The sequence below is a fragment of the Macrotis lagotis genome, chromosome 4, assembly GCF_037893015.1.
Source record: "Macrotis lagotis isolate mMagLag1 chromosome 4, bilby.v1.9.chrom.fasta, whole genome shotgun sequence".
Lineage (NCBI taxonomy): Eukaryota > Metazoa > Chordata > Mammalia > Peramelemorphia > Peramelidae > Macrotis > Macrotis lagotis.
The window spans coordinates 221,167,713-221,181,783 of NC_133661.1; the positions used below are offsets into that span (position 1 = coordinate 221,167,713).

General features: G+C 35.3%; 1 protein-coding gene across 1 annotated transcript; it reads left to right on the forward strand.

Annotated features, from left to right (window-relative positions):
* The first annotated feature begins 1,148 nt into the window (after positions 1-1,148).
* Positions 1,149-4,823, forward strand: LOC141520320 (granzyme B(G,H)-like). Its single transcript, XM_074232055.1, has 5 exons — positions 1,149-1,283; positions 1,810-1,960; positions 3,210-3,345; positions 3,598-3,855; positions 4,527-4,823. The coding sequence occupies exons 1-5, from the start codon at positions 1,226-1,228 to the stop codon at positions 4,668-4,670; spliced, it is 747 nt and encodes a 248-aa protein (XP_074088156.1). The 5' UTR covers positions 1,149-1,225; the 3' UTR covers positions 4,671-4,823.
* The last annotated feature ends 9,248 nt before the right edge of the window (positions 4,824-14,071 follow it).

Genomic DNA, 14,071 nt, shown 5'->3' on the forward strand with positions numbered 1-14,071 from the left:
CTTTGATTTAGCTAGCCTAACCTTACAACAACAGCTCCTCAAACAAGGAACACCATCTTTTTTTTCTGAATTTTTTTCTATTTTAACTTATTTTACTGTTCTATGAATTTATATAAAAAAGGACCTTTTTGTTTTTCAAATACACTCAGTGAAGAAAGGGTGATAGATAAAATGTGTTAATTTTTTAAAATACTAGTTAATTGAAAAAAATAAACAAAATAATGATAACAAAAAGGTAAAGCCAGAGCTTTCACTGGCACTGTCAGAAATATTTCATAGGATTCATCAATTCTAAATAGAGAGTAGATTTAAATAAAAAGTAATTGAAAAGCACAATAGATAGATAGATTGCCAGAACTGATGTTAGGAAAACTTACTTTTGTATGTGAATTCAAATCTGGCCTCAGAAACTTTCTAGTTCTATGGCTCTTAGGCAAGCCATTTAACCCTGTTTGTTATAGTTTCCTCAAATGTCAAATGACCAGGACATAAAAAGGCAAACCATTCCAGTAACTTTGCCAAGATTACCTCAAATGGCATTATGTAAAAACAAATATAACTAAAAAAACTGGACAACAAATTGGAACTAAAGCTAGGTCCAATATAATTTATTATATTGGTACTGTTTGGTTTTTAATCTTTGTATCTAGCATAGTGGCTTACAGAGAACATAGCTTAATAAATACTTAGCAGACATGCATTTTTAAGAGATAGTGAGCATGATAGGTGAAATAAAGTCAGAGAAAATGAGAATGGTAGAAGGTAAAATGTACATATGGAAGTCTTGGTAAGAAAGAGGTTATGAATGATGTTAAAGTGCTGAGAAACTATTATGCATGTATAAATTACTTACTGGACTAAATGTTGTCAGTTCACTAAGCTGAATGAAATAAGTCTCTGCTTCAAAAATGTTTCCAATCCTAGGACTTTACCCTGCCCCCCCCCACCAGAAGCCCACATCCTGTAGGTAAAGGTGAATAACAATGACTCATTGAGGTTATGTTTAAAATCTTGGTTGTTTAATCATTTCTGTTTTTTCTAAGACGCAGAATTGTAACATTTAAATGGTTTTGTGACTGTGAACTGGTGCCTAGCTTAGACATATATGGACTTAATAGGAGGGCTGTGAGGTTATTTGAGATCCTCCTCTCCTTCCTTTTGTATAAGCTATAAATTCTGGGAATTTGAGGGGTAAAAACAGTATTTGGAGATCCTTTCTGGCAAGATGCATTTCCTATTCCTTTTCTTAGTGACTTTCCTTCAATCTCCTGGTGCTAGAGCTGGTGAGTTCTCCTTTTTCCCATCTTAAAGAGTTTGAATCTGTCAAAAAAAAAAGCTTCTATACTTCCTCTACTAATTGCCTAATTCTTTCACCTCTTCTGTAGATCCTTTTGCCATCCCCAGAGTCATCTTGATCTTATCTCAAATAAAAAGTAGGAAATATTGAATGAGGATTTTTCCAAAGATCTTTGAGTCTTTGACTACTTGAAAAATTAGTCCTATCATTTTAATCTTTGAGTAATTGAAGTAGTAGTGGTTGTGACAAATCATTGATCTCTCCTTTTTTACAGGAGAAAGTTGGAGGTGGGGAGGGAACCTAATACTTAGAATAACCAGAGAACCCAGGAGTCCAGGATCTCATTCCTTTAGATTCTCCTGTAGAACTTGATATTCTGCCTCCTTTCCCTTTTCTAAGCTTTCTCCCATGTCCAGATCAATCATCTGGTTCCGTTGTTCTAGCTTCCTGGAAAAGCCAGAAAAATGAGGACAATGCTTCTGCTAAGACTCACAGTGGAATTTCTTCTATAGGGGAGATCATTGGTGGCCAGGAGGTAAAGCCTCATTCTCGGCCTTACATGGCATATCTGACATACGAAATTGGCAATGGAATAAAAAAAGCCTGTGGTGCTTTTCTGATTCGAGAGGATTTTTTGCTGTCAGCAGCTCACTGCTGGGGAAGGTGAGTCATCAGATTGGGGTCCCTCCCTTTTTCCTTTGACAGCCCCCCAGGATCTGAATAGGGATAGCAGGAGGTCAAGGAGAGAGATTCATCAAAGTATTCTTCCCCCTAAACCCAAACTCCCATCCCTTCTCAAAGAAGGAACCTCAGGACCTCTCCAGAGATTAATCTGGCAATTTGTCAACATTCTGTAATCCTGACATATAGGGAGATTGAGTAGGCGGTCCAGTATTTGTGGTATCCTAAAGACTGGGAAGGAACTAACTGTTAAAGAAATCTTTCCTTTTGAGGTGGTAGAGGTGGAAGAAGGAAGGAAATGAGCATTTATATTATGTGCTGGGAGTGTATCAAGTACTTTACAATATTATCTAATATGATCCTGTATGAAGTGGATTATCCTGCTATTTTTCACAATTTTAGAGCTGAGAAAATGAAGCAGACTTGTCTAGGGTCAGAGAGGTATTAAATGTTGGAGGTCCAATTTGATCTGGAGTTTTCCTGATTACAGTTCTACCATTCTATCACCAAGTTGTCTAACTGACTAGATTTCCAAAGAGCATGAAATTATCAGCAGACCCACTTTTTTTTGCATTTGGGCTTTATCTTTTGATTGATAATGTATGGACCAGAGGGATAACTTAGTATGCCCTTGGTTTAAGTTCAATAAACCAGGAAGGAGAGGGAGGAGAAACCAAGAGCAGGGGTGTTCCTATCTGGTGAAACCAAGTCTGTATCTGCCTCCAACTCTTCTTCTATTCTGGGAACATTGTCTAGTCTTGTATCATAACAGTCAAAATTGTATAACTTACAAACTTTTCTTAGGACCGTGCATGGCCCTGAGACCCACTGAACCTTGAAAATTATTGGGAGGTATCTTTAAGGGAAGGACATCCAGTAATGCAGCATCAGTCCTTTTATGACTGGACTTCTTTCACTTTGGTGGTGGCAGCTGCTAGGTCTTTTTGTTCTGCCCAAGTCTGTGCTGGGGGCTCAGGGATCATGGGATCACAGATCATTTCTCTAGAAGTAGAAAGGACCATAGTGGTTCCTTCCTCCTTTGACAGAAAAAGAACCTGAGATCTAGAGAAGTTTATTGACTTGACCAGTCAGTAGTAGTAGATTTGAGATGAACATTATCATTCTTTGAAGGTAAATATGGTTTTCATTTCACATTACTGGCTGTGTGTCTCTTTAAGAACTCTCCAGGAATTTCACATCTGAGACTCTCCCTCCCTTATCTTCCTTGTAGGTCAATAAAAATCATTCTGGGGGCACACAACATCAAGATATCAGAAGACACCCAGCAGAAGATTCCTGTTCTCAGAGCTATTCCCCATCAGAAATATGACAATAAGACCTTCAAAAATGATATTATGTTGATTCAGGTACTGTGCCCTTCAGGATTTATATCCTTTTGGTCACTAGAAATGAACATCTCTCAAACTTCTTATTAGAGAGTCTTCTTTCTAATCCCTCATACATTCTCCATTTCTTAATTCAACAGCCAAGAAAGTGGATTCCTAGGGCTGGGTATCTAGGAAGGGGGTAAGAAGGAGGAGGTATATACTTGGTTCTATGTGTGCTCTCTTAGGGAGGGGAATGAGGAGAACTGGAATCTCTTTCTTTCTCTGTGACAGCTGAAGAAGAAGGCCAGGCTGAACAAAGCAGTGGGGCTCTTGCCCTTGCCCAGGAAGAAGAATTTGATAAGACCTGGGAAAAGTTGTATTGTGGCAGGCTGGGGGAGGACCCTCCAGGACAGATTTTCAGATACATTGCAGGATGTGGAAATAAAAGTGATAAAGGACCAAGAGTGCATGGAAAGATACCCCAAAAACTACAACACTTCAACTCAGATATGTGCTGGAGATCCTAAACAAAAAAAGTCATCTTCTCAGGTATTATAATGTTATGTCAAGTTTGAAAACTGTATTGAATTCACTCAGGAAAATTCAGAATCTGAAATATAAATGGTTTTTGTAGGGAAATGGGATGACCCAATATTCCAGTTTCCAAAGCCAATTAGAAAGTTAAAATGGTGTAGCTGATGAAGTTCAGGACCTGGAATAAAGGTGCAATCCGGCCTCAGATCCTTACTAGCTATATAACACTAAGGAATTCATTTAACATCTCCTAGCCTCAGTTTTCTCATCTGTAATATGAGGATAATAATAACACCTGTCTCTCAGGATTATTGTAAAGATAAAATGAGATATTTATAAAGGGCATTGGGAACCTTTTGTTATTGCTATAATTGTTATTGTTGTTGTAGTTACCTTTCTTTCCTTTAGCACAAGATTGTACAGATGTTCACATTTGAGACAATGTGAGGCTGCCTCAGTGCAACTTCATATGAAGTAACATTTGGGAAGACTGAGAGAAATTAATCATGTACTTATAAATTGAAAGGAGCAACTGGAGTTCAGGATAACTGGGAAATACATGATTTGAATTTAAGTCTCTCCAAATATGGTGGAGGTCACTCAGTACCTTCCCCTTTGGATAAGGGAAGAATCAATAGTTGAGGAAGGAGGAACTCTGAATAACTATCAATTTTCTGTGCCTTTAGGGGGATTCTGGAGGACCTCTTGTGTGTGATAGAGTAGCCCAGGGCATAGTCTCCTATGGTTTTAGCAATGGGAGAAACCCTCGCTGCTATACTCGGATCTTCAGCTTCTTACCATGGATCAAGAAAACAATGAATGAGTACTAAACATCAGTCATGGTCTTTCTCCGAAGACTTGGTGATACTTTTCCTAAAGTGATGTCTGGATACAGAGCCTAAAACCAAGAGAATTATCTGGGAAAGAAGGAATTCATCTTAATAAACCTGGTTACTAATTTGTGAGCATGGTCAATTTTCTTTTCCTTTTCTGTCATTTTTTGTCTCTATAGCCCTTTACATTCAGACATGTTAAAATAATTTTAAAACAATATAACTTGAAAAATTTTAGAAATCATGCAATCTAAATATTACACTGGGTAATATAGAACCCTTCATGGTAACATGTCTTATAATTAATATTAGGAATAAGTTTAGAGGCAGGGCTAGACTTGATGAAATGTTATCTATCCACTAACAAAAGAAATGCTACCATATTTTTTATTAGATTCTGTCAACAGTCAGGTTCCTGGGCATATGGTTGATAGTCAGCCATCCTTCATCTTTCAGTGCCACTACCAAGTTCTTTGTCTCTGATCTAATTATGATATGTCACTCATATATGTTTCCTTCACTTATCAGGAAGGGAAGGGAATAAAAGATAAAGAATGGGAAAGGAAGGAAAAGAAAGGGAATAGAATGGGAAGGTAAACAAAAGAAGGGAAGGGAAGATAAAGAATGGGAAAGGAAGGAGAAAAAGTAAGTATTTATTAAACACTTACCATAGGCCAGGCAGATTAAATAATTACTTAATTTGGTCCTTACAATAGCTCTCTGGGACAAGTACTGTTTGCAATCAACATGAGGAAACTGAGGCAGACAGAGATTTAGTGATTTGCCTGAAATCATCCATCTCGTAAATATATGATGCTAGATTTGAACTTCAGACTTCCTGACTCCAGACCTAGAACTCCATCATTAAGCTACTTCTATCAGCTTCTTCCAGTCATTTTACCCTTCCTGATGTTTATTGATGTTTTTTAAAATATAAAAGTCATTTTCTAATATACTATCTGGACCCCAAAATCTTCAATAAAAAAGGAAAGATATATAGATAGAGATAGAGATAGAAACATATAGATATAGATATAGATGATATAGATATAGATATAGATATAGATATAGATATAGATATAGATATAGATATAGATATAGATATAGATATAGATATAGATATAGATATAGATATAATGTAAACTGAGAGAAACTAGGTAGGTCTGAAATTCTATTCTGTTTTGTTCATATTCTCTATCCCTCTACAATGTGAAGAAATATCCAAAAGAGTTCACTGCAATTAATCTGAGGTCAACTACTTGTTGCTATAATTTTCATTTATATTATTGTAGTCATTGTACATATCATTCATTTTTTCTACTTGTTTCTCTTTTCACCACTTTGTAAGATTTCCCATGTTTCCCAGAGTCCTATACATTTATTGTTTCTCATAGAATAACATTCCATGACATTCATATACCTGTATAGCTATTCCCCAATTAAAGAGGACATTCTTATTACTTTCCAAATACAAAATTGCTTCATAATTTATTCACTGTCTCATTGATCAAATTAAGCAAAAGCCTTAATCACATTGTATGAGAGCATTTAGTAAAAAACCAAAGTGTTGATCCCTTGTAACACAAATTTCAAACTTCAGTGTTGGAGTCTATTTCCTTGATTTTCCAAATTGCAAGAGTTAGGCAACCAAGGAAGTCCATTTTCTTAATAAAAAAATTCTAATTTCATATATTGTAAAGGCAAAGGAATAGAAGTCAGCCTCATTACATAGCTCATGACATTTATAAGAGCTTAAAGGACCACCAGGAGTTCAAAATGCCCCTAGATATTTATTTACTGTGTGACTCTGGACAAATCATTTCATCTCTATCTACCTCAGTTTCTTCAACTGTGCAATAAAGTTAATAATAGTGAACATCCCCAGGATTGTTGTGAAAATTAAATGAGATAATATTTGTAAAGTTCTTTGGAAACATGAAAATGCATATATACATGGAATTATGTACTCAAATGCACACACACAATTAGCACAAAGTAGTTTTGCAATATCTGAAATGATTCCACATCCACTATACTATATAGAGAATCCTGTATCTTGTCCTAATTCTGCCAATCCTTCATAACCTAACTAAATACTCTGTGGAGCTTTCCTTGATCTTTCCACCTCCAAGTCAGTAATTATTTCTCCCTTCTGTGAACTTTGCACTGTTTACTTCTTGTAGTTGCTGATCATATATAGAAGCAGATAGGGGGTGCTGTGAATAGTATCTCTCACTTCACTTTGTCTGCCTCAGTTTCCTTATCTATAAAATGGCATAATTATAGCACCTACCTCTTAAAGTTATTGTGAAAATGAAATGAGATATTTGTAAAACACTTTGCAAACCTTATAAAAGTTGTGTATTATTATCATTCTATCAAAATTATAACTATATGAGTACAGCTCTTAATAAATAGCCTTGTAAGTTTCTGGAGAATAGGAAATATTATTTTTCATTACTTTTCTCTCATAACTTAGGACTCTACTTCTACTAATACTACTACTACTATGGAGTAGGATAATACTCGACCTGTACTATGAATTATATTGCTAGCTGATAAATGTTTCATACATAAGTGAATAGCTCTCAAAATTGTGTTCTTGACTTTTGAGTGTGTAAAAGCAAATTTTTCCAAGTTCCCTTTCCTACTTAGCTATGAACAAAATTCTAAGTATTGCAAGTATGTAAAATTGTATCTTTAATATTATATGATTGCAATCCTGGATAGTTGCTATTAATGCATACAATTTTCTTCTAGTTCTGCTCACTTCACTCAGTATCAGTTCATTCAAGACTTTACAGGCTTTTCTGAAACCCATCCCTGATGATGTCTTTTTTTTTAGGTTTTTGCAAGGCAAATGGGGTTAAGTGGCTTGCCCAAGACCACACAGCTAGGTAATTATTAAGTGTCCCAGACTGGATTTGAACCCAGGTACTCCTGAGTCCAGGGCCGGTGCTTTGTCCACTGCGCCACTAACAGCCCATACTGCACCACCTAGCTGCCCCGATGTCTTACAGAACAATAGGATTCCACTACATTCATATACCACAGTTTTTTCAGTCATTTCCCAAATGGTGAGCATTCCCTCAACTTACAATTTTTTTGTCAGAATGAAGAGTTGCTATAAATATTTTTGTACAAGAGTTTTTAAAAATTAATTTTTATTTTTGTACTAATGTTTTTTATAATTACTAAAATATTCTTGTTTAAGGGTAAACATAAAATCCCCTTCCCCCCCCCCAAAGAATCTAGACCCTCATGAGAAATAAAGTAAAGTGAAAAAAAAATTGTGCTTCAGTCTGTGTTCTAACACCACCAACTCTGTCTCAGGTGGATCACATTCTTTATGATAAGTCCATCACAAAAGCTACTTCCATCTTTTTCCACCATTGCCGTTGCTGATCGCAACTCCCTCCATTCATACCTCCCCACTACCATATACTATATTTTCTCTCTCCTTTTACTCTGTCCCTCTTCTAAAATGTTCTATAAGGTAGCTGAGTGGGTGCAGTGGACTTCATCATCAGCCGTGGGGCCAAGTGGTCCCAAGCCCACATACCACCCCTAAGACCCAGTAACCACCCAGCCCTTGCAAGGTTTTGTTTTGTTTTGTTTTTAATACACATTCTTGTGATCTCTTTGGGATACAGACCTAGTAGTGGTATTGCTGGATCAAAGGTATGCACACATTTATTGTGCTTTGGACATAGTTCTAAATTGCTCTTCAGAAGGGTTGGGTCTGTTCACTACTCCACTAACAATGCATTAGTGCGTCAGTTTTTCCACATTGCATCCAAAACTGGTCATTTTACTTTTTTGTCATTTTGACCAATCTGATAGGTATGAGATGGTACTTTCAAGTTGTTTTAATTTGTATTTCTCTAATTAGTACTGTTTTTAGAGCCATTTTTATATGACTATAGATAGCTTTAATTCCTTCACCTGAGAACTACCTGTTACTATCCTTTAACCATTTGTCAATTAAAGATTTACTTGTATTCTTATAAAATTTATTCAGTTCTCTATATAGTTTAGGAATGAATCTTTTATCAGACACACAGTAATGCTCAAAAGTTTATTTTATATCCTGCCACTTCACTAAAGTTGTTAATTGTTTTAAGTATGGTTTTTAGTTGATTTTATAGATTCTCTAAGTATACCATCATATCATCTGTAAAGAGTGAAAGTTTTCCTTCCTCATCGCAAACTCTAATTTCTTCAATTTCTTTTTCTTCTCTTATTGCAAAAGTTAGCATTTCTAATACTGTATTGTGGGCATCCTTGTTTCCATGACTAATCTTGTTGGAAATTTATCCCCATTACATAGTATGTTTATTGATAGTTTTAGATAGATACTGCTTATTATTTTAAGGAAAACACCATTTATTCCTATACGCTCTAGTATTTTTAATAGGAATGGGTGTTGCAATTTGTCAAAGACTTTTTCAGCATCTATTGAGATAATCATATTATTTCTTATGGCTTTATTATTGATAAGTTCAATTATTTTGGGAGTTTTCCTTATATTGAATGATTACAGCCTACCTGCTATAAATCCCATCTACCATGGTATATTATTCTAGTAATAAGTTGTGGTAATCTCTTTGCTAAATTTTATTTAAGATTTATGCATCTTTCCTCATCAGAGAGATTCCTCTAAAATTTTCTTTTTTTTTTTTGGTTCTTCATGGTTTGGGTGTCAGTACCATATTGATCTCGTTAAAGGAATTTGGTAGAATTTCTATTTTTGAAAATAGTATATGTAGAATTGGAATTGATCATTCCTTAATGTTTCATCGAATTTACTTGTAAATCCATCTGGACCTGGAGCCTTTCTCTTAAGGAGTTTACTGATGATTTCGTCAATTTCTTTTCTCTGAAAGGGGCGTATTTCCTTCTGTTAATATAGGTAGATAATACTGTAAATATTCATCCCTTTCACTTAGGTTGCCAAATTTATTGGCATACACTTGGACTATTATAGTTTTACTGTCTATGTCTCCTTATAATTTCTTCAGGTTTTCTAAGAATTTGTACAATATAGCTTTTGGTCCATATATGTTTAATAATGATATAATGTCATTGCTTATGGTACTTTTTAAGAAGACATCATTTTCTTCCTTATCCTTTTTAATGAGATCTATTTTTGGTTTTGGTTTGTCTAAGTTGAGGATTGCCTGTTTTTTTTTACTTCCACTGATGTTGAATAGATTTTGATCCAATCTTTTACCTTTATTTTATGTGTGTATGTCTCTGCCTCAAATGTGTTTCTTGAAAATAACATATTGTAGGATACTGGTTTTTAATCCATTCTTCTATCTACTTCTGTTTTATGGGAAACTTCATACCATTCACATTCACATTTACAGTTAAGATTACTAATTCTGTATTTCCCTCCATACTATCTTTCCCCACTTATACTATTCTCTTTCCTTTCCTTTTATCCCTCCTCACAAATACTATACTCACTTTCCCCTTTAACTTTTCTTTAAAATTTTTATTTTTAACTCTCCTTTTACTTTTACCTTTGTCTTCCCCTTTTCTTTCCCTTTTCCTCCCCCTCCCTCATTTTCTTGTTGGGTAGGATAGATTTAACCCAATTGGGTGTGCATGCTATTCCTTCTTTGGGTCAAATGTGTTTAGAAAAGTGTTCACAGCCTCCCTTCCTTCCCTCTTCTAAAATAGATTTTTGTGCCTCTACGCATGGTGCTATTTATCCACTACCTAGCTTTCTCTTAGTTTAATTCTTCTTTTCATGATTGTGTTGTTTTAATCCTGTCTTGTACCTACAACACCTGTATCAAAATATACTCCTTTTATCTGTCCTGATAGAAGTAACTTACTAAAGGATGATTGAATGATAAGTAGCATTGCCTCATAGTAACTAAGAATACTCCCTTCTCTTCCATGAAAATACACTTCTCAAAATTGTAAGCTAAGTCTTTTCATGATGCCTTTATACTACCCCCACTCCATTTCACACTCCCTCTAACTATAGAATCAAGCAAAGCAAACTTGCTTCATGATCTTTTTTTTTTGTCTGGTCCCTCTAAATACTCATTCTTTCCTCTGTCCTTTTAGCACTCCAACTCTTCTTAATTAAAATATTGGATACTCTCTTCCTCTGTCTCTACAGTACTCCAAATATAGCAGTATAAACCTTGTAAATTAATATATATTTATACATATATGGCATGATCTCTTTCTGATCTATTTATGCTCAACCCTTTTAAGTACACTCCCTCCCTTGCCCCTATTCTGCTATAGCCCTCCCTACACAATATATAGTGAGTAAGTTCACATCAGGATTTAATTATGTTTAGGCCCTCTAAGTACTCTCCCTTCCTCTGTCTCAATAGGAAATACTACCCTCATAAACCAACACCATTGCATTTCTTATATTTGGAGATCAAATTTTTTGTTCAGTTTTGGTCTTTTTATTAGGAAATTTGGGAAGTCTTCTATTCTACTGAAAATCCATTTTTTCCCCCTGAAAGAATATTCTGGACTTTACAGTGTAGTTAATTCTCGGTTGCAATCCAAAGTCCTTCGCCTTCCAGAATATCATGTTACAGACCCACCAATCCTTTAATGTAAGTAATGTAATTCTGATTGTGCTTCCTTTGTATTTAAATTGCTTCCATTTGGCTACTTGGAACCAAATTTTGGAATTTAGCTATGATATTCCTTTAAGTTTTTATTTGGGGGTCTCTTTCTGGAGGTGTTCTATGTATTCCTTGTAATACTATTTTGTCTTCTTGAGCTAGTATTTTAGGATAGTTTTCCATGTTAATTTGCTGAAAGATATTTTCCAGGCTCTTTTTTGATCTAGATTTAAAGACATTTTCAATTTTTTTCAATTTTTTCAGTCTTTTGATTTTGTTTGATGAAATCTTGCTATCTCTTAGATTCATTATTTTCTATTTGTCCAATTCTAATTTTTTGATTTTAATTTCTTCAGTTACCTTTTGTATTTCCTCTTCCACTTGGTTAATTTTACTTTTAAATGAATTGCTTTTCTTTTCCAGTTGGTTAATTTTGCTTTTTGATGGGTTACATTCTTTCTCCAGTTGGTCATTTTTAACTTTTAAAAGAGGGAAGTTTTTCATAATTCTCCTGCCTGCTCTCATTTCTTTTTTTTTTTTTCATTTTTTCTTCTTCCTCTCTTTGACTTTTAAAATCTTTTTTAAACTCTTTCATAAGATTTTGGATTTGAGTACAATTAATAAACTCCTTTGATACTTCCCATGTAGATAATTTGTCACTGCTCTTTCCTTCTGAGATGACATTTTTATCATCTCTATCAGAATGGTAACTTTCTATGGTTAGTGCTTTTTTATTGTTTTGTTTTGTTTTGTTTTTTTACTTATTTTGATAGTTGAACTCTGCTCCTGGGGTATAAGGAATATAGTCCCATTTTTCTTTTTTTTTCTTTTTCTTGTTCTGGGGCCAGTTTATAATTGGTGCCTGGTTTATAATTTGCCAAAGTGTTGTCTATGCAGAAGATTGTTTCCTCCTTTATACCCAGGCCTTGCCTATGCAGTGGTCCAACCCCTATCTAGTTTTGTCTATTGTCCAAGTGTTTCCAGGTCTCAAACTTTACCTGGGGTTGGGACCCACCCTGCTGGCCTTCTGTCTAGCTAAACCTGGGCTGCTACCTAGCTGAGCCAGGACCTGGGCTACTCTGTGGCTAGAAGCCTCCTGCTAGCTTTCCCAATCTCCCACCTATCTGGGCTATATTTCTTCTTTATCACCAAAGAGAAGGATCTATAATGTTGAGAGCTTCTTTTGCTCCTTTTTTGTTGGGACCTATAGTTTTAATGTCTATGTAGAGGTTTCATTTAAAGTTGCATAGGAGAAAAACTCCAGAAGCATGCTAGCTTCACATCAACATCTTGGTGTGAACCCGTTTATGGGGGGGTTTTTTTAGTTTTTTTTAGTTGTATGCCCAACTCATTGACCTCCTCTTTCTCTCTTTTGTTCATGTACACTTTTAGAAATAAACAATTTCCCCTAACAACTACTTTGCTATATCCAATGGGTTTTGGTATGTTGTCTCATTATTGTCATTGTATTGGATTAAATTATTAATTATTCCTATGATTTTTGGTTTGGACCACTCATTCTTTAAAATTAGGCTATTTAGTTTCTAATTAACTTTTAATCTATCTTTCCTTGACCTTTTATTACATGTGTTTTTTAAATTATATTATGATCTGAAAAGGATTCATTTTTTTCTGCCTTTGATTGTGAGATTTTTATGCCATAAGAGATGCTCAATTTTTCTGCATTTCTTTTAATCTCCAGTCAGTTTTCTCAAGAGGTCTAGTATGTATATATATAATATTTCTAAAATTCTATTTACCTCCTTAACTTCCTTCTTGTTTATTTTGTGGTTAGATTTATCTAATTCTAAGAGAGGGGAGGTTGGTCACCCACCAGTATAGTTTTGCTGTCTATGTCTTTCAATAAGCTTCCCTTCTAAGAATTTGGGTGCTATTTGCTGCATATATTTTTTGGTTCTTATTTTTTAATTTATTTATTTACACATTATTAAAATAGTCTTGCTTTGAAAGTAAACACAATCTTTCTCCCCCTACAAATTTAGAGAAACTATACAAAAAATAAAGTTAGAGGAAAAAGAAAAAAAATTGTACTTCAATCTATACTCAGATAACATCAGCTCTGTCTTCTGGCAGAGATCACATTCTTTGCCATAAGTCCATCAGAGAAGTTGCTTCAATATTTTTTCCCCACAGTTGCTATTGCTAACTTTATTTCCCTCATCTATTCCTCTCTACTCCATTATTCTATTCTCTCTCTCCTTTCACTTTGTCCCTCCTCAAAAGTGTGTTGTGAGGCAAAGTGGCATGGTGAACAGAGCAACAGCCCTGAAGCCAGGAGGACCTAAGCCATACCCTCCCACAGACATGCAACAGTCACCCAGACAATCCAGCCAATCACACTGCCCTGCATCTGACTACCCTCTCCTTTTTCACCTATACCTCTCCTCCCCTCACCCTGACCCCTTTCTCCCATCCCCTTCTCCTGTTTTTCCTTTAGGCTGCTAGATTTCCATATCCTATTGGTTGTTTGTGTGTTTGTATGTGTGTGTGTGTGTGTGTGTGTGTGTGTGTGTGTGTGTGTGTGGTTTCCTCTCTGAGTCATTTCTGATGAGAATTAAAGCTCACTTATTCCCCCTCACCTTCCTCCCTTCCACTCCATTGCAAAAGCTTTGTCTTGACTCTTTTACATGAAATATCTTGGCCTATTATACCTTTCCTTTCCTCATTCTCCCAGCACGTTCCCTTTTTGTCCATTGACTCCATCTTTATAACATATACCTTCATATTCAACTCTCTCCTGTGCCTTATCTATATGCCTATACCTATATC